Below are 20289 nucleotides of genomic sequence, written 5' to 3'. Positions count from 1 at the left end.
CAATGGCTTTGAATGCGGCTTATTTACTCACCGCGTCGCCGCTAGATGGCGGCGTGGGAAATCGGCCGCTTTCCGCACAGAAAACACGCACACAAAGTGCCACTTTGCCTGCACGTGTAATACAAAAAATTTTGGATGTAAAGTAATTTTTATTTTATTTATTTAAATGAATAAAATCTTTAAATAAAACGTTTACCTTCCAATTATTACACAAACTAAACATAACTTAACATCCACCATTTTTGGCTCTGCGGACGTCCACGCGTTTGATTTTTAATAACGACTGAACCACCCTGCGATCATTGGTGAAAAAAATGGGGGGTTATATCGGGAAAGAGAGAAAAATAGAGACGCACATAGAGAAGCATTACAGGCGTCAATGAGGGGGCGCGTGGAAAGAGGGCACGTGATGGAGGACCTTACATGAGGAATAGAGCGTCGAGAGAGAGTGACAGGAGGAACGTGACGACGACGATCAGTGATTTATGCTCTTGGACACTTACATTGGTATATATGGGGTGGTGCTACGGAGGATACCACGGAGATGCTGTCCATGTCGAGACCGCTGCCCTCGACCGTAATTGTCGGTGTGCCTGCGCGGAAATATATAAAGGACATCAATTTTGAGCGAAGGGAGGATGAGTGCGGGGAGACGGGGGAGGGGAGGGTCGATGGGGCCCCTTTTGCGCCCTCCCGGGGCTGTCAAGAACGAGCTTTCCTCGAAGGCATTCTCAACGAGCTTGTGTTCTTTATGTCTCGCGGCCCCCCTTTATTATTAGCCCCCTTACGGGGAGATAATAATTCTCTTCTTCGCTACTGAAAGTGTAACAAAGAATGGACAAAGTGCAAAGTAACTTGACGCCCCCCCTTGACTCTTTTTTTTTCCTTCGTCGCGAGATAACGGATGCGGTCATTAGCGAAAATTTCTATCCGGCTAATAGAGAAAGTTTTAATTGACAATTTCGCGCCCGCATACGAAATAATGTTTAATTGACTAATTAACTTCGAGATTCCTCCGTATGCATTATTATTAGCCGCGTGAAAAATTTGAAAGGGGATTTCAAATTGAATTTCTCTCTCTCTCTCTCTGCACTTTCGATCGACAATAATATATTATTAATTTAATTTCAATGATATTCTTAAATTAAATTGAATAAATATATTCAAAAATTGTATAATTAATAATTAGGCTCGTGTAAATTAAAAAATTATTAATATAAGAGATAGGTTAACTAAACGAGCAAAAAATTTTGGATGTTAAGTAATTTTTATTTTATTTATTTAAATGAATAAAATTTTTTAAAATTACGTTTATCTTCTAATTATAATTTAAAATAAACATTACTTAACATCCACAATTTTTTGCTCGTTTAGTTGGTAATAATTATATACTAAAATTAAATTAAATTATAATCAATTAGCAATACATGTTACATATACACTCCTCAAAATAATTAAGGGATAAACAAAAATTATCCAAAAATAGGCAAATTCTAAATAGTTGTAACTTTGTTTCGAAAAATGCTAATTTAAATTTAAAAAAAAGGTTTTAAAGCTTGAAATCTCTACTTTCTAAAGGTCATAGCTTTTTCATTTTCTTCAATTCTGATATTTCTTACAAGCAGAAAACGACGAATGTAACAAAGTGAAAAATTTTTTCTCACTTTGTAGACATGTTGCATAAACAAGATGATTTAACAATTTTTTTTGGGCATTTTCATGCTAAAGCCTGAAGTTTTCCCTGCAAAATCATTTTCTAAACCTAATAATATGTTAAAAAATTTTAATTTAGTCATTTCGACATCATAAATAAATACAACAATTATAAGATTATATGACGAACGCAGTACAAATTCATGTATGTTGGCATGAGTTAGAGCGTCAGATGCTGTTATATTATGTAACCACTGTGAACAAATTAATATATCCGCTCAAATATTACATTTAGACTTTTAATAAATAGTATTAACTTACTTTTTTGTCAACGAACATAACACTTTTTTAAAAAATTATTTCTTTTTACTTAACATAGTCACAATGTGTACTTTTTTAAAAAACAAATCGATATCTGTATCTTACAATGTCGGCGCGCTGTATATATACCCAATTTTTAAGATGACGTAGACAATTTTTTTAGAATATCATAATAAGAACCGTCAAGACGCTCGGTGTCCTTTTTTAGGTTGATACTGTTGTTTTCTTCTTTAATATATATCATTTCTGATATCAACCTTTTATAATAATTCTTTTCATAATCTAGGATTTTTGTGTCGTTCCAATTGAAATTGTGTGTAAATTTTACAATATGATCAGAAACCACCGAGTGCCTTGCTGAATCTAATCTAATATTGTTTTTATGTTCATTTACTCTTGTACCTAATTGTCTTTTCGTCTGTCCTACATATGTAGCGGAAGATCAAGTCACATATCTAGTAGAAAAATTTAATGATTGTCACGATAGATTAAAATTCACAATAGAAAGAGATGATAACCGTAGCATAAGTTTTTTAGATATCTCACTCAAAATTATAAATAACATAATATACATAGATTGGTTCCAGAAAAAAACATTTTCGGGTAGAACACTCTCATATCATTCAAATCATCCTATATGCCACAAAAAAAGTGTAATATATAATTTAGTAGACCGGTCAATATTATTATCACATCCCCGTTTTCATAGTAAAAATTTAACATTAATCATAGAGATTTTATTGAGCAATAGTTATCCTCTTGATCTCATTTTCTCAGAAATCAATAATAGACTGAAGTTCCTTATTGTTAATAGATTAAACAAAGAAATGACTCAAGATATAAATAACGAAATCATAAATAATGACAATAATAAAAAATTCATAGCGATACCTTATATTGAAAGAATCTCGGAACTAGTAGCATCAGAATTAAAGAAATCAAATATAACAGTAGGATACAGATGTCTAAAGAAATTAAACAGAGTCATAAAAACGCAAAAAGACAGAGATAAGCTCCAAAATAATTCAGGGGTCATATATAAGATTTCATGTAATAATTGTGATGCTACATATGTAGGACAGACGAAAAGACAATTAGGTACAAGAGTAAATGAACATAAAAATAATATTAGATTAGATTCAGCAAGGCACTCGGTGGTTTCTGATCATATTGTAAAATTTACACACAATTTCAATTGGAACGACACAAAAATCCTAGATTATGAAAAGAATTATTATAAAAGGTTGATATCAGAAATGATATATATTAAAGAAGAAAACAACAGTATCAACCTAAAAAAGGACACCGAGCGTCTTGACGGTTCTTATTATGATATTCTAAAAAAATTGTCTACGTCATCTTAAAAATTGGGTATATATACAGCGCGCCGACATTGTAAGATACAGATATCGATTTGTTTTTTAAAAAAGTACACATTGTGACTATGTTAAGTAAAAAGAAATAATTTTTTAAAAAAGTGTTATGTTCGTTGACAAAAAAGTAAGTTAATACTATTTATTAAAAGTCTAAATGTAATATTTGAGCGGATATATTAATTTGTTCACAGTGGTTACATAATATAACAGCATCTGACGCTCTAACTCATGCCAACATACATGAATTTGTACTGCGTTCGTCATATAATCTTATAATTGTTGTATTTATTTATGATGTCGAAATGACTAAATTAAAATTTTTTAACATATTATTAGGATATTGAGAAAAACTGTCGTACAGTCGAAACGTTTATCTGAACTTTTGTATAGTATGAAGTAAATTAATAAATAAATTTTTCAAATTGAAATTTCGATCTTTCCTTATCAAGTTATTGCAAATTGAAGATAAAATGCCATTTTTACTTTAATAGTTTATAACTCCGTTAAAAATCATCGTACAGCAATTTTAAGAATGGATTCTTAAAGCTAAATCTTTGCTCTATAATATGATATAGTGCTTGAATTCTTTTTAACTCGTGAATTTTTTACAAATAAATGAAAATAACAAAGACATTTTTTTCTATTTTCGAAAGTAGAGATTTTAAGCTTTAAAATCCCTTTAAAATCCCTTTTAAAATTTAAATTATCATTTTTCGAAACAAATAAGTCACAGCTATTTAAAATTTGCCTATTTTTGGACAATTTTTTTATCCCTTAATTATTATGAGAAGTGTATATAATTATATATAATTGCATATTGGAATCTGTTTATATATACAACATCATCAATCTTCTTGTTATTCTCAGGCGCACCCTGGTAGAAAAAAATGTTGCAAAATAAAGTGATAGAGCAATATCCTGAACAAATGTTTAACTTGATAACGTAACACGATAAGATTTCAGATAATCCCGAAACTTGAGCGTGTTCCCGTGCGTGCTCGAGGCACATCCTTTCGTGATTTCGCGAAAATCATGCACGAGATTCCTTCCTTCATTCTGCGCCGCTCTTTAACGACCGCGAATGTTTGCGCCCGAGCAGACCCAATCGATCAAACCGTTTTGATGCAACGGCACGGCGATTGGCTGAATAATACATGAAGGAAGCGTGCTCGATTAGACCGGCCGCCACCTACGTTCGATTAACATTCGCTGCTGACGGACGTCAGGACTATTTTTCAAACCGGTACTTAGTCGGATGTGCACCGCAATACCCCTCTATAACTGGACGATTAATCTCGGGGCTCGTTGCACCTAAACGCCAGAGTCATTATCTCCTAAGCGGAGATGTCACTACGATTGTGATTAATAGTTCACGGCGGAGAAAGATAGAGCAACATACTTCTCTCTACATTTTTTTCAAGCTGCCGCGCGTCTTCCAGGGACCGGATTCTATTATGAAATCAGTATGATTACGTTGCTTCGTATTAGAATATGAATGTTACGAGTGGTGGATTTTAATTAAAAAAAAAAATTCAGATCAAAATTAAACTTTAACATAAATGCAGAAATACATGACGAGATTACTCTTATTAGAAATATTAGAAAAATCTCTCGAATAAATTAAGGTAACACTTTAAAAAAATTTTCATCGCGGAAAGAGATTTCGGCAAAAAAAATTCAAGAATAATTACTACATAAACGTAGATAAATAAAAATCCTAAATACTCTTAATATTAAAAACATCTCTCTCAAACAGGTTCACGAAAATATACCTTATTAACATGTACGGCTTGTACTTAATAAAATTTTAATCATACAAAAAATTTAATTAAAGCGACTCATAAAATTAAAAATTCTCTACTTATTTCCCTCCTTTCTCTCTTTATCCTGCACTTTGCGCGCGAAAAATCTAAAAAAAAAAAAAAAGAGAGAAAACAAAGCAACATTTTCTCTCTCTAAAAAAAAACTCACCGTCCGTAGTGGAGTCCGAGAGGTTCCCGCCGACGCTGGTCGCTCCGCCGCTCTCGCGATCGCTGGATCCGCGGACTCCGCTGTCGGCGCTGCAGCTGCCGCGATCGCCGGCCTGTCCGCCGGATGATCCTCCCACACCTGCGCCGCCGCCCGCGTTACCCACGGACACCCCGAGCTCGGTGATGCCCAACGGCGGCTGCGAATTCATGTGGGGGATGATGCCGATGCCGCCGCCGCCGCCGACACCTCCGCCGCCGCTGCTGCTTCCGGCACCGGGGGTCGCGGCGCCGTTCACGCTGCCGCGCGGAAACGACACGAGGGACTCCTGGTCGCTCAGGCAGATTCCACCGCCGCCGCCGCGTTCCACCAGCTGACGTTGCAGCTGCAGACAGAGAGGGAGTTTGGAAAAAAATTAATAGGAATCATTATGAGGAATTAAATATAAAAATTAAGAAAATAAAAAAGTATATGTAAGTATAATAATAATATGTAGATATATAAAATGAGAGAGAGAGATTCTAAATAAGTACGTAAAATTTTAGGAGATGATTCTTTGTTGAAAATTAAAAGAGAGATTTTTCGTATATAAATATCCCTATATCTCTTCCCGAGGAATTACACTCTTCCAAAAGGAGAGATAAAAGGATTACTCTTTTATCTTAAATTTTTTAATTGTAATATCATTAATTATAAATTTATTCCATCTATTTCCAATAAAACAAAATTTTACAGAAACTATTTCAATTAATATATTAAATAAAAAAGGAGAGATAAAAATTAGATTTTTACTTTTTTCTCAAAGTTTTTTATTGTATTTTTTTTCGACATTTATTATAATTTTGTTTTGCTTGCTTTTTTTACTCTAACTAGACAACACAAGTGCGCGCTTTGCGCGCGAAAATGTCTATCCTTTCCATCAGAGTAATACACCCCACACGTCCGACATGTTGCGCAGGTTCACGCAGCGACTGATTCTCGTGCGGAGTATCGCGAGCGCGGGACCGATGGTCACATGACCAGTGGTCACATGATCAGTGGTCACGTGACCAGTGGCCACGTGACCATCGGGCCCGCGCTCGCGATACCTCGTACGAAAATCAGTTTCGCGCGAGCCGCGCAACGTGATGGACGTGTGGGGTGTAGTCTCGTGCGAGTCTAATGAAAGCGTAAATATTTAATTACAAAAGATTTTTGTAGAAAATTTTATTTCTTTGTTCGTATTTTCTGTAAAAGAATACATATTAAAGTTTTATGCATTGTATAATTAATTGATATTTTTTGTGCATTTATTGCAATAATAAGAATTCTTTCTATTAGTAGAAAATGCCAACCAAATTTTATTTTTTAACTTGTCCAAAATTGGAGAAAAAACTTATATTTATATGAAAGACATCCCTTAATTTTTGACAAAAAAATCATCTACAATTTCTCGCACTTATTTAAAATAATCCTGTATGTACATAAAAATAAGATTTTATCTATATTCAGGCAAGAATTAAAGCAAGTAATTATACAATTTGTTATACACGTGAGAAATAGGTTTAATCTCTCTCTGCAATTTTTCAATCGCAATTCCTTTTATCGCGATCTCTGTTCCTCGAACCCCATCGATGTTGAAACTCGCCGATCGGGAATTATACCTTCGACGAAGGAGGACTCACCTCTTTTATGGTCGCGTGTGCGTGCGAGAGGGCGGCCTCTTTGTCGGCCAAACTAGCCGCGAGGCTCAGGCTTCGATCGGCCTCGTCCCTTGCCGCCCTTAGAAGACTCCAGCGTTCCCTCTCTCGCTCCCTCTCGCGTTCCTCCGACGGCATGCCGGCTCCTTGTTGCTGAAGACGTCCCAGGGTCGCCTCGTTCTCCCGCATCCGCTGCAATCAACGGTCAAAGGGACCATGTCCGGGCAGTAACTCCGCCCACGAAACCTTCACCGTCTCTACTCCGTGGCATGCATATTTTCGAAAATCGCGAAAACGCAGACGATCAAGTGGGAAATTTAATTAATTTAATATTCTCGTTCCCCGAGAAAAATATTCGACGTATTTTCATATTGTCGAGAAATAATTATTTTAATCCTGCCAATATTTGAATACCGTGTTTAACAATAATGTCAATTTCGACGCTACAAAATCAACATTGTAAAGCGTTCGCAAAATGAATTAATAATTAATTACGGACTCGAAGGAGGGAGGGAGATATAAAAGATCGATATTTACGAAATAACTTGAGCCGCACCGATGGGGCGATGATTTCGTCGGGCAAACTAATAACGGCGGCGAGGGCAAATAGCCGCTGGAAATCAAACCTGAATTTGAGAACAAATATCCGGCTAATATTCGCGAAATTATTCGGCGCTGTTCGCGAAATCTGTTTCGCGCACGCGTTGCTTATCTCGAGCGACGTCGCCCGGAGTGAAGAACAGACGGGATGACACTCGAGATTCGGATGTTCGAGATATATATGTATATATATATATATATATATATATATATATATATATATATATATACATATATATACATATATATAAACCATCCGTGTCACGTGTTACATATACATATATATATGTATATGTAACACGTGACACGGATGAATTGACGTTCCTTGCTGATAATTCATCTCGCGTTGCCAGTATAATTAATACTCGGATGTACAACTGGATTGTAACTGTATACCGCGCGATTAAGTGGAGTAATCGAGGATGAGCGCGACGAAGATTAAGTTTTTCCTGAAACTAGGACAAGAAAATTAGTCTCATTTCCTGTCGCACGCATTATATTGAAAATGAGGCTAATAATATGCATTGATTATTCTCTATGTCGCGTGAATACATATAAATAATAAATAATAAAAATCTATAAAATATAAAGTGCGCAAAATAAATATAAAATTTTTAATAAATTTCTCTTTTATTCTGTTACATTTGAAAATAAGTTTTTCCTAAAAAATTTAATTCACTTTTTATCGCTATATCATTCTTATATTTATACATATAAATACATATAATTTATAAATCAGTAATACATATAATTTATAAATCAGATTGAATTTAAAAAATCTTAAAAATATATATTTAAAAAATTTTCACAAAATCCTTCCACCACTAATATAATCATAATTATTTTTAAACTCATTCTTATATATGTTAAATAATTATTTTAGAAAATATTTAATTTAAAAAAGCTTCACAAATCAATCTAAACCTTAATATAATTAATGTAGATTTATTAATTTATTAATTTAATTTATCGTTCTTATAAAAATAAAAGAACCTGTCTTTTATTTCGCCAAAATAAATATAATGAAATAATTGAATTCAACATGACAAAAGTAAATGTATTAAATAAATTATTTCTACAAAATTAAATCTGGAGTAAAATCCTGCTGAAATTGGCAAGGGCTATTCTCGAAATATAAAATCTTCCCGTAGTGTAAGTTGAAGCGAAATTCTCTAATCCGAGTTCATTAAATAAACGAAACACACAATCACGGCGGCGAACGCGGATGTGTTTTCCGCATTTAAGAGAGAGATAACTCGATTATATTTTAGTGCGCGAATAGACGTGACGTTTACCATCGACCATTAGCCACTCCGTCGACGATATCGACTCTACGCGGCAAAGTTAATCCACTTATCTCTCCCTCGAGCGCAAGTAACTCTGTCGTATGTATAACAGGTGTTGCAGCAAGGTTTATCGGTTAAACTTTGCGGCAACACGGTTATTACAGGCGGTGCGAATCACTCGGGCGTCGAGTTGTTAGCACGTCGTAGCCCCAGCCTCAAAAACTATTGCGTCACATCGCCTAGAGGAGGTTCATAAAGTTCGTTATAATTGCGACGCACGTCATTTACGCGTAAGATACCCCGGAAAAGTTTCCCAAGATTTTCCCCATATCTCTCTTCTGCATCACACTAATTTATCTTGCTTACGATAGGACATTTATCCTATTCCCATGTTTGCTGTTATCTAAATAAAATTATATAGATAATGATATATAAATATAATTATATAAATAATAAAAATATATATTACCTATATCTGTATATCTTAGATAAGAAAAGTATTTATCTTTACTAAATTATCTAGAATAATTTTCATATAATTTTGGTTTATAATATTTATCGATAAAACGAACAGAATCAGCATCCCCTTAAAAAATAATAAAAACCGTCGTAGAGAGGAATTATAAGAAAATTTTTTGAAGGAATTTTGTTATACTGTTTTCCTATTAATTTTTTTAACGCGATCGTCGTCTTCATAAACATTCATAAAGGCACTTTAAGCATATTAAATTCCTTGAAAGCGGATTACTGTATATAAATGCGTGGATAATGTCTACAATTTTCCGTGGCGGAGCAAGGATGTGCGAGACAAAAACCCCGAGTAGTTTGCAATTTGCCTCGGCTCAAACGAGGGGGATAATTCCATCAGCATTTCATAAGCGCATCGCCGGGATATGACATTGGATGATAAACAGGAAGGACCGGAAGACACGTCAAAGCTCGCGAGAGAAATCGAACAAAGACGGGGCAAGATTCTCCGAAGGAGAATTGCACGCGAAAAGAGGAAACTTTCTGGAGTATGTAAAGTTAGCCCCCATTTTTTTTTTAATTTTGAAAAAATTATTAGAGTTCTGGCTGCCCCCTTTCTTAAAAGTTCTAGAGTTCTCTATCAACTTTAGAAATAGTTCCGTTTGAAGCATCAAAAATAGCACTTGAAGTTATGGGGGGCTAATTTCACATTTTTTCCAACTTTGAGGTCGTATAACTTTTTTTATATTCATTTTAGCGCATTAAACTGTCAACAAAACTGTCGATTATTGAAAAAAACTTTAATTCTGGGAAAATTTTCGAATCCACAATTTTTTTTTGGAAATCAGCAAGTTTATTGAGAGTTCCTCGAGAGTTCCATTGAGAGTTCTGATAGCCTCCTGAAGAGTTCTATCGATTACCCTTATTGTTTAATGCGTTAAAATAAATAGAAAAAAGTTATACGTCCTCAAAGTTGGAAAAAGTGTGAAGTTAACCCTGCGTAACTTCAAGTGCTATTTTCGATGCTTTAAACGGCGGAACTATTTCTAAAATCGATCGAGAGTTCTAAAACTACTAAGGAGGCAACCAGAACTCTAATAATTTTTTTTAAATTTAAAAAATGGGGGCTAACTTCATATACTCAACTTTGTCTGTGCTCGCGTACATCAGAATTTCCTTTTGAGGTCGAATGATACAAACCAAATTGAGCGGAATTTAATATAATATATGGAAATCGCGAAGAGAGAATATATATAGTTCATTAAAAAAATAAAATAAACGTTATTCTTCGTCGTGCTTGTATAATGGAAGAGTTGGCGGAACAAAAGTTTGAGAAAGATTAAATTACGAAGCTCCGGGGATATAAAAAATTTGAGAAGGAGTTTGTTCAGTTATTTCAGAAAAATCATCATAAACAAACGTGAAGATATTATGTTTTGTCTTGACAAATTAAATACCGGGAAAAATTTTTCTTCCGCTCTTCTTCGTAAAGAAAATTGAGAATAACGTGGAATAGAAAATCATAAGGCGCTCCTTGTAGTATAGTAATATGTCGGCACTCATGAGGGAGATGAAGTGAATTACGCCAGAGAGGAGAGAAAGAACGAATGTGAATGAAGGAAGAAGGGAGATGAAGGAAAATTGACGGCGCGGAGGAAAAACCGTCGTAAAACCGGAAGCGACGCGTATATATATATATATATATATTTTTTTTTTGGTACAATAAAAGCGACATAAGAGCGAATTCATAGCATTTGCTATTGATGATGTTTAGTCAGCTATTATATTTTCATCGGAAACTCCAAGTAACGAAGTCATAAGTTAGACAAAAATAAGTAGCGAAATGTCAACGCGAGATCCAGCTGTCAAAAGATGGAAAAGATTGTCCTTAATTTTGATGGAATAATAAACACTTTGTATGTGATAAATATAGCAGTGTTTTAAATATTTATGCAAATTGTTTAAAATATAATATCTATGAAATAATTTATGTATATAATATAAGTATAAAATATACGATTTTCTCTTTTAAATTTTCTTTAAAAAATATATACTTATGCGTGAAATTTTATTACATGTTTCATGTAATCTTCTGCATATAGAGAATAATTGCGAGAGTCGGTTTTTCTGACGCACTATTTTTTTTATAATAATAAAACCGAAATCTCCTTTGCAGCTGTTTTCATCGAGTTTTCCATTTTGGTGCAATTTTGCATTCTTGATGTTCGTGCTAAAGAGGATTAAAAGTACGTCACAGAATCTAATAATTAATTGTTGGTTCTTTCAATATCATGCGTGCGCCGAATAATAATACTTTTATTAAAGCATGAACATCACATTACCAATTTTTGATCTTTGCGCAACATCCAAAAGACATAGATAGCATTAAAAAGGCATTTTCGCGAAATTATTGTTAGGAAATTATTGTTATGCAATCGAGTAAAAGAAAGCAAGGTAGAGAAAGAGAGGGAAAGAAATTGTTTATTTTTTTATTTTATTTTCTAATCATTTTAACATCTAATAATGTTTAATAACATTTTTTTAAATTATACTTTTTAAATAATACTTCAAATGTTTGTAAAACATAGTAAAACGTAGTAAAAAGATAGTAAAACACATGTTCGTGATATATTTTAAATTTATTTTGTGATTAATTTAATAATTAATTTTATAATTAGAATGTCGTTTTTAAAAATTTAATTAATTTTTTATCGTAAAATTAAATCCCGCGTAAATGTCTTTGAATTTATCTCGCAATTTTATATTCTAATTTTCATTCAGACGAAGTAATTTCATTAAAGACGAAACGTTTTGGCCGAATGTTTTTCAGTGCCTGATAATCCTTCGTCTTTGTGTGCGTGCGTCATTTCACGCAGACCTTTCTCGGCTCTTTCGAGAATCGGGGTTGAGCCGCGTCTTTGTTTCGGAGGGTTGGTAACAATCGGTAGCAACAGAAGCTCGTCACATTATCTCGTTCTCTTTCTTTCTCTTCGTCTGTCTCGGCACATCGTTACATTGGCTTAAAACCAAACGCCTTTATACCCAAGCAGAGCTATCTTGATGCGCAACTTGAAGTGGCTCCTCGAGCCTCCTCCGACGCTAATGACGTTTCATCTAATACGACTTTCTCTATATCGTGCCTTAATTTTCAGGAAAAAAGTCGCTCGTATAATTCTATACGGATTATACATACCCAGTGTTTGCTGTTGGTAAATAAAATTATCTAGATGAAACTTTGGCATCATCTTATCTTTATATAGATAACAAAAATATGTATTATCTACATTTGCATCTTAGATGAAAAAAAGTAAAGTCATAAAAAATACTGAAAATTTATTATTAATTTTATTTATTAAAAAATTATTAAAAATTTATTATTAATTTAAAAATATGAATATATTTTTATATTCCTATTTATATTTTACATTTTTTTATAACTGTGTTTACATAAGCAGTTTTAGAAATTATTATCTATAAATAAATCGCCATATATCTAATTTTATATTTTATCTAGATATATTTAAAACAAAATTATCTTTATCTTATCTAAGATAAATTTACATATTTTATCTCATCTTTATATAGCTAATTTTAAAATCATCTAAGCACAACACTGTACATGCCTTTGTCAAAATAAGACGTGTTTCTAAAAAGCTCAGCGCTAAGATAAAATTGGATTTCGGTTAAATCAGCTGATTCTTTCATGTTGTAGCTTATAACCTGTTGAACAAAAAATGTAATAGCTCAAAGTTAAAAGTCAGTCAATCAACTCGCAGATAATTTTTCATGTTTAACTGATTTGGATCTACTTTTTGTTCGCAGTATTTACAATATACGAGAAAACCAACTGATTTTATCGGGATTCAATTTTATTTCATTGTATAGAATTGTATAGATTTAAAGACCCTGCATCAATTTTATAAAAAATTGGATCTTGTTGAAGCCATTTATAATCAATTTTTTGTTTGTCTAATTCCAGCTCAGTAATTGTTCATTATTAATCTTCAAGGCTATTACATTTTTTGTTCAGGAGGCCATAAGTTAGAACATATGAGAAAACCAGCTGATTAACTGAAATCTAATTTCATACAGGATTGGTGCGAGCTTCTTTTCAATATCGATCGCCCTTTTTTTTTGTTAAAAATAGCAACGAAATTGAAAGATTACGCGTCCGATGCACCTGGTGTGTGCACCGGAGACCGGTGACATTCATCGGCGCCGTTGTTCGTTTAACGTAGTTGAAATGACTGCGACCTCGCGCGACTCGGTCATAACGGTCTCGGGAAAATGAGAAATTCCGGCAAGTTTAATGAAAGTATTTAACAGGCAAAATTGCCGTCGTGTACCGACATGCGTGCACAGGAAGATTGAAACCAGCGGTCGGACGACTGTCGGACTGTTCAACAAAAAAAATTAACCAGAACAAGACTACTCGTTTCTTATAAGTTTTTGGAGGCTGAATAAATTATTCCATCTTGTCACAATTTTGAGAAATTTTTAATTAAACAATATTAAGAATCTTAACACATTGTAGTCGGCTCTCCGAAATATCAATATAATATAACGAAATCGGATAAAATTAATATCCAATGACAATCTGTCAGGTTTAAAAATCCGCGAAAAAATATTTTATTTTCGCGTGTTTGGCTGCGTGGCCGATTTAGTTATATAATATTAAGAATATTATTTGGCTCTCGAAATCAACATATAACTTTACAAATATGTCGGCTGTAATTGCGAAAATTGATTTTTTCGCTAATTAATTTTTGCAATAACCAACGCAAAAGACATCGCGTTACAGGCTCCTACAGCTGACATATTTATAAAATTATATTTTTAATTAAAGTTGCAAAAAAGGGTTTTTTTCGAATTTTATTATATTATAGTTACAATATGTGACGTGCTAGAGAAATTTTATTGCAATCAAAATAAAGTATATTGTTATATTAGGACTTTCAATCTTCGAAAGGAATTTTTGATGTTATGGTCAATAAAATATTCATGGTTAAATGAGATGTATTACGGAAGTTAGCTTGTGAATTTAAAATAATTTAGAATAATAGTGGACTCAATATAACGGATTCATATAAAAAAAAGCATTTTTTTAAATTTTTACATCCTCATATTAAGTACAATTTTGAATTTGACCAATTTTGATATTGAATTCGTATTCAATGATCTAAAAAATTCTTAAAAGCTATTTCGTAAATCATCAATGACCTAAGTCGCAGCTAATTTCCGCAACACAGTTTATATTTAACCATGGATATCTTATTAATCAAAACCGACACCAAAAATTCCTTTTGACAGTTAAAAGTCTTAAACAACATACTTTATTTTGATTGCAATAAAACTTCTCCAACAGCACGTCACATATTATATAATTATATTATTTTTTCATTATTTTAATTTATTATTTTAATATACAACGAAGTTCGTAAAAATAGTCCTTTATGCAATTTCAATTAAAAATTTATTCTCAAAATTGTGACGTAATGAAGCAATTTAGAAATCGGATTCAGCATCCAAAGAATTATAAGAAACGATTAGTCTCGTTCGGGGGTTCGAAAAGTCACTTTTTGTTGAACCAATGTGTAATCTCTCGAAATTTACTATTCCTCCTTTTCGATAATTCTCTTTTTTTCACCGTAATATTTTTTAATATTCAATACACATTTGACAACGCAGGCAGCTGTAAAAGATATTTCTGTTGCGCACTCGCGGTTTAATCAAGTTTCAAATAACGAGTCAATTACTGATTAATTGCCCAGAGCGGTCCCGATCGCGTTGTATATAAAAGTTTTTTAACTAGATTTCCACACAGCGGCTCTCTCTCTCTCTCTCTCTCTCTCTCTCTCTCTCTCTCTCTCTCTCTCTAGGGAGACCCTCCCGGGCTTTTTTCTCTCTCTCTCGATATTTCCATGTCGCTTCATAAAGACGCATTAGAAGCGAAATTAAAATCCACCGCGGAGCGGTTTTGCTGGTTCGTTCTCGCGTTGTTCTCAATTTTCATTAGCTGGCCGCTTTAGCAAGGATTTTGTTACGCTTTAATAGTTAAATCGCTCACTTCGTGTCAAGTCCTGTCGCATTTTTTTCGAACGACCTAAATTAGGATAACGAAACGGGCGAGATCAAGTTCCTCTTTATTTCTTCCGGGAAATATAAAATTATATAGAAATATATAAAATTATATACAGATAATCGCAAAATTATATATGAAATATGTTCATACATAATTAAAGAAGTGCTTTTTATATATAATTATATATATATAATAAATATATATGTTTCATATATAATTTGACATGATTATATATGAATTATAATTTATATATAATAATTTATAATTTATATATAAATTTATATAATTATGTATAAAAATAGACATATTTTACATATAATTTTACGATTATATGTATAATTATGCAATTATTTATATATAAATACATATAAAAAATTTTTTCCCGAGCCCTTTCGCGAAGATCTTTCAAATCTGGGTGAAATTTTTTTCCCGAAGAATAATGGTGGAATTTTATCTGTATCATGTTGCTCATTAAGATTTCGAAGAATTCAAAATTAGAAACAGTGTGCATCGCTAATAAGTATAGCTACGTGTTAAAGGTTGTGGAAATGCAAAGCGTCTGGGCACAAAACGATTTCAAAGGATATTTATAAATGTTAACGACACGCTCGACGTAGCGTCGTCTCTTTATGCCTGCGGCAATTAATATGTTACCCTGAAGAAAAAAAGTAGCCTCTCTTTCTCTCGCTAATGCTATTTCAAGCACTGCCGGAATTATAAAATCCACGAAGGTAAAATATCTTAAAGCGGATATTGCAATAATTAAATTATTATTCGAACGATTAAATTATTGCAATATTTATCCACTTTAGGAAAGTCTATATATAATTAAATTAGTCCAAATAATTTAATTAAATATCTATTATTTGCTCGTCTCAATACGTTATTTAATTAAATATACTCATCTATTTTATAACAAATATACGTCAACTTTATTTTTCCCGCGTTTATTTTTTTTTTTTTACGTTATGTAAGTAGTGGAAAGATGAATTAGAAAAAGAGAGAAAATTACAGCGACGCCGAGGCAATTTCGAATGTTCATAAATATCGGTTTCACAGCCGTTCGCCTTTCCTTAATTCATCACCGCGACTTCTCCATCGAGAATCGATCCGTCTATATGAAACATGCAAATTGCGAACGGAGAGGCATTAGAGTTACTTCTCGACTGTTTACTGCGTCCACGTTCGCGGAATGTAAAAGTGTCGCGATTAAAATTCTCGAACGTGACTTCTACCAAATAAGTTAGATGACGCGAGCCGGCACGAACGAAACGTGCGTTAAAAATCTCCCTTAATCCCATCCAACATAAATTATAGGAATATTATTTTCGCAGAGAAAGAAATTTGTGCCGTCGATTATATTTTCAACGAATTGAAAACCAATTTTAGAACATTCTTGTCAGAAAGAATTATAGAACCTTCTCAATAGCTTCGATTCTAACGATTCCATTGGAATCTTCTCTTATAAATTTGAAATTATAACTATCTTGAATGAGAGAAAGAGAGATATTCGTTGTTTTTTTTTTTGAAAATTAATATTCTAGTATTTTTTTCAACATTTATTTTTTGCGTATTTTTCTTTGATGATATAATAAGCTGTTTAAATGATTTATCGAAGCGAAATGATTATTTGATTACAAGACACCACTTGTTCGTCCTACTTTTCGCAATCATCATTTTTCCATATAACGATTATTAAAATGATTAAAATATTGTATGTTATACATTATATAAATTAGATATTAAAATTATTAAAATAAAAAGTGTTATTGAAATAACAGGAGAAAATATTTTCAAGAGACATAATGCGATTACGTAATAAAACATTATATAGCTGGATATAACGATATTATTAAAATAATTAAATATTATATATATATATATATATATATCTATTTATAATACATTTAAATTATTAAAATAAAAAGGCGTTATTTAAATAACAAGAGAAAATATTTTCAAGAGACATATGCAATGCAATTACGTAATAACAATTAAGACTCACATAGACGGATATAACAATATTATTGAAATTAATTAAAATATTATATATATATATATTTATTTATATATATATATATATATATATATATATATATAAAATATTAAATATTAAAATATTAATATTGATATAATTTAATTTATATTAATATTACCTAATATTAATATAAATTAAAATTAAAATATAATATATATATATTAAATTATATTATATTAAAATGATTAAAATAAGAGAAATATTGAAGGGACCGTGCAAAGAATACGACAAAAAATTGCGACTCACCTGTTCGTAATTTCGTATAAAATCGCGGAGCTCGCGCTCCTTGTCCTCGAGGGTGCCGTAGAGCGCCTTCATCTGATTGAGAAGGTCGAACTTCTCCGCCTTGAGCCGCTTCCGGTCGGTCTTCAGCGCCTGCAGCGCTTCCTTCGCGTGCTGCAGCTCCATTTCCAGGGCGACGAAGCGGGCCTCCTCCTCCATCGCGGCGTCCTCGGCGCCGACCTCGCCGCGTGCTGCGCCGCTCAGCAACAGCCTCCTCAGCCTCGCGACCTCGGTCACCAGCCGCTCGTTCTCCAATCGCAGTCTCCTGGCGCTGGCCAGCTCCGTGTGTCCGCCGCCGTGGAGGTTGGAGAGTCTGGACGCCACCACCGGATCGCCGATTCCTGGACGTCGGGGAACAGATAAGAGCAAATCAGTTTCCTCTGTAAGTTCACAATTGTATCTAATTAATTTTTCTAGAAAATTAATAATTTATAAAATATATTAAGGGGGTGCTAAACGTCCTTGACAAGTCTGTTGGTGTTTTCCTGTTTTATCGACAAAATGTGAAGTTAGGTAAACTATAAATCTATATTTATTAGCTATACGGATTGTTTTTTACATGAAATTAGAGCGCTTCGTTCTTTGTTGATATTAATATTTTGATTTGTGCAGGAAAATGATTTTATCAGTCTGTATAGTCTCATATATCTTGATTACAGAATTATGAATTCTAAGCATTCATAATTCTGTAATCAAGATATATGAGACTGTACAGATTGATAAATCTTTTTCCTGTACAAATTAAAGTATTTTAATATTAACAAAGGGCGAAACGCTCTAATTTCAGGTAAAAAACAATCCCTACAGCATAGCCAATCAATAGATTTATAGTTTATCTTGTAAGCTCATATTTTGTCGATAAAACAGGACGGAAATCACAGACTTTTCAAGAACGTTTAGGGAATCCCCTTAAATTCAAAATTATTTTTACAAATAATTTATAAAATATATTAAATTAAGAATTATTTTATAAATAATTTATAAAATATATTAAATTAAGAATTATTTTATAAATAATTTATAAAAAAAATTTCGTATAAAATAAATTGTAAAGAAATGAAAAATAATAATCCGCGCATTTAATAAGAAGCGAAAAAAAGATGAATCGATTAATAACCGCCGCCATTAATTATACGGTCGGCACCCGTACCGAGGGAATTAGCCGGGGATGACGGTCTGCTGCTCGGTGCCGGTCCGGGCGGTTCATTGTCCTCGTCGCCACGCGCGTCCCCGTCGATCAGATCCTTATCGGCGTCCTTCTGGTCGTGGTCGTTCATCTCCTTGCTGGATCGCAGAGAATCGCGGTTAGTCGATATCCGGAGCCGCTCCACGCTGGAACGATCGCTGCCGCCGCGGTGCAGGAAGCCGCCTCCTCGGTTCGCCGAGCCTCGATCCGGGCTCGCGCTACCCGATCGGGAGTCCATGCTACCTCCGGAACCACCCAGCCGCGTCTTCTCCAGAGCCGGGGCGTAAGGTCGAGTACGGGCCTTCTCGCTCGGACTACGACAGGGCGAGCCATTTCTTCGTTCTGCCGAGAAATGAGATTGACACCTCCTTATTCCGCATTTTTTTTCGAGATAAATAAGTTTTTATAAAATGTTTATTTATGCATGATTTTTTAAGAGTTTTTATAAAATTATTCAGATACTCCGAAATATAAAAAAATAAATATCCTTTTTTTTCTTTTACACGCATATACATATAATTGTGTATTATAGTTATACATAGTTATGTATGAAATAATATATGTATATATATATATATATATACATAATAATTAATTATATATAGACAAAATAAATAATAAAGTATATAATATATAATATAAAATAGAATAAATAACTAATAAAATATAATATACAAAATAAATGATTAAATATGAATGATGATTCTCTTTTCTGAAAAATTAAAAAATTAAAGTTTCACTATCGTCTGTTCCTATAGAACGCATGAATTTTATTCGAATAACAGATCGTATCATAATTATGTATCATGTCGCGTATAAGTTTGGTGTGTTTCATTCAATTAGCCGCACGACGGATTTATGGAAAAGCCTATTTGCAATCAGCGTGCAATTTAAATCGCGAAACTAATTAGTTTCAAACGAACAACGAATTTAATGCGAAATATAATTCAATCCCGACCACATTTCATAGCCGCATTATTCTCTTATAAATAACGATCTCTCTTCGGTAAATACGATTTCGTACAAAGCTCGATTCAAGAGGGACTCTCGAAATGAGCGGCGAGATAGGAGACGAGGGAGAGATGGGGAACAACTTATATATATTGGCGGGAGAGAAATCGCTGGAATGAAGCCAGAGTCTTTATCGGAATGCGGCGTTCGAACCCGAGAAGAAGGATGCACCGAACTCGATAAGATGAATTCGAAGCGCATGATCGATCGACTCGAGACGACGACGGGTACTTCGTCCCGAATTTGCATGTACACGCGGGTCACTCTCCCTTAAGTGGGCCTGTTGGCATCTGCCCTTCTCCACGAAAAAAGGAGAGAGAGAGAGAAGAGCGGACACGA

General features: G+C 33.4%; 1 protein-coding gene across 10 annotated transcripts in view; it reads right to left on the bottom strand.

The window, feature by feature from the left end:
• Liprin-gamma (liprin protein kazrin) overlaps window positions 1-20289 on the bottom strand; it is a 183981-nt gene that overhangs the window by 20499 nt on the left and 143193 nt on the right. For 9 of the 10 annotated variants that reach the window (XR_014925711.1, XM_085487122.1, XM_085487117.1 and 6 more), the window contains 5 exons: window positions 18904-19281; window positions 17718-18094; window positions 6983-7189; window positions 5322-5703; window positions 504-593 (listed from right to left, as the gene is read on the bottom strand). Coding sequence is in view for 9 of the 10 variants with exons in the window: in XM_085487122.1 (XP_085343248.1) it covers window positions 504-593; window positions 5322-5703; window positions 6983-7189; window positions 17718-18094; window positions 18904-19281 (1434 nt within the window). In the remaining variant the exon portion in view is untranslated. The remainder of the gene's footprint in view (window positions 1-503; window positions 594-5321; window positions 5704-6982; window positions 7190-17717; window positions 18095-18903; window positions 19282-20289) is intronic. The other variant, XM_085487121.1, reaches the window with a different exon arrangement.

The sequence above is a fragment of the Nylanderia fulva genome, unplaced genomic scaffold (assembly GCF_048542155.1).
Source record: "Nylanderia fulva isolate GAGA-0341 unplaced genomic scaffold, ASM4854215v1 Scaffold5, whole genome shotgun sequence".
Taxonomy (NCBI): Eukaryota; Metazoa; Arthropoda; class Insecta; order Hymenoptera; family Formicidae; genus Nylanderia; species Nylanderia fulva.
This window is presented reverse-complemented; position numbering and strand designations above follow the sequence as displayed.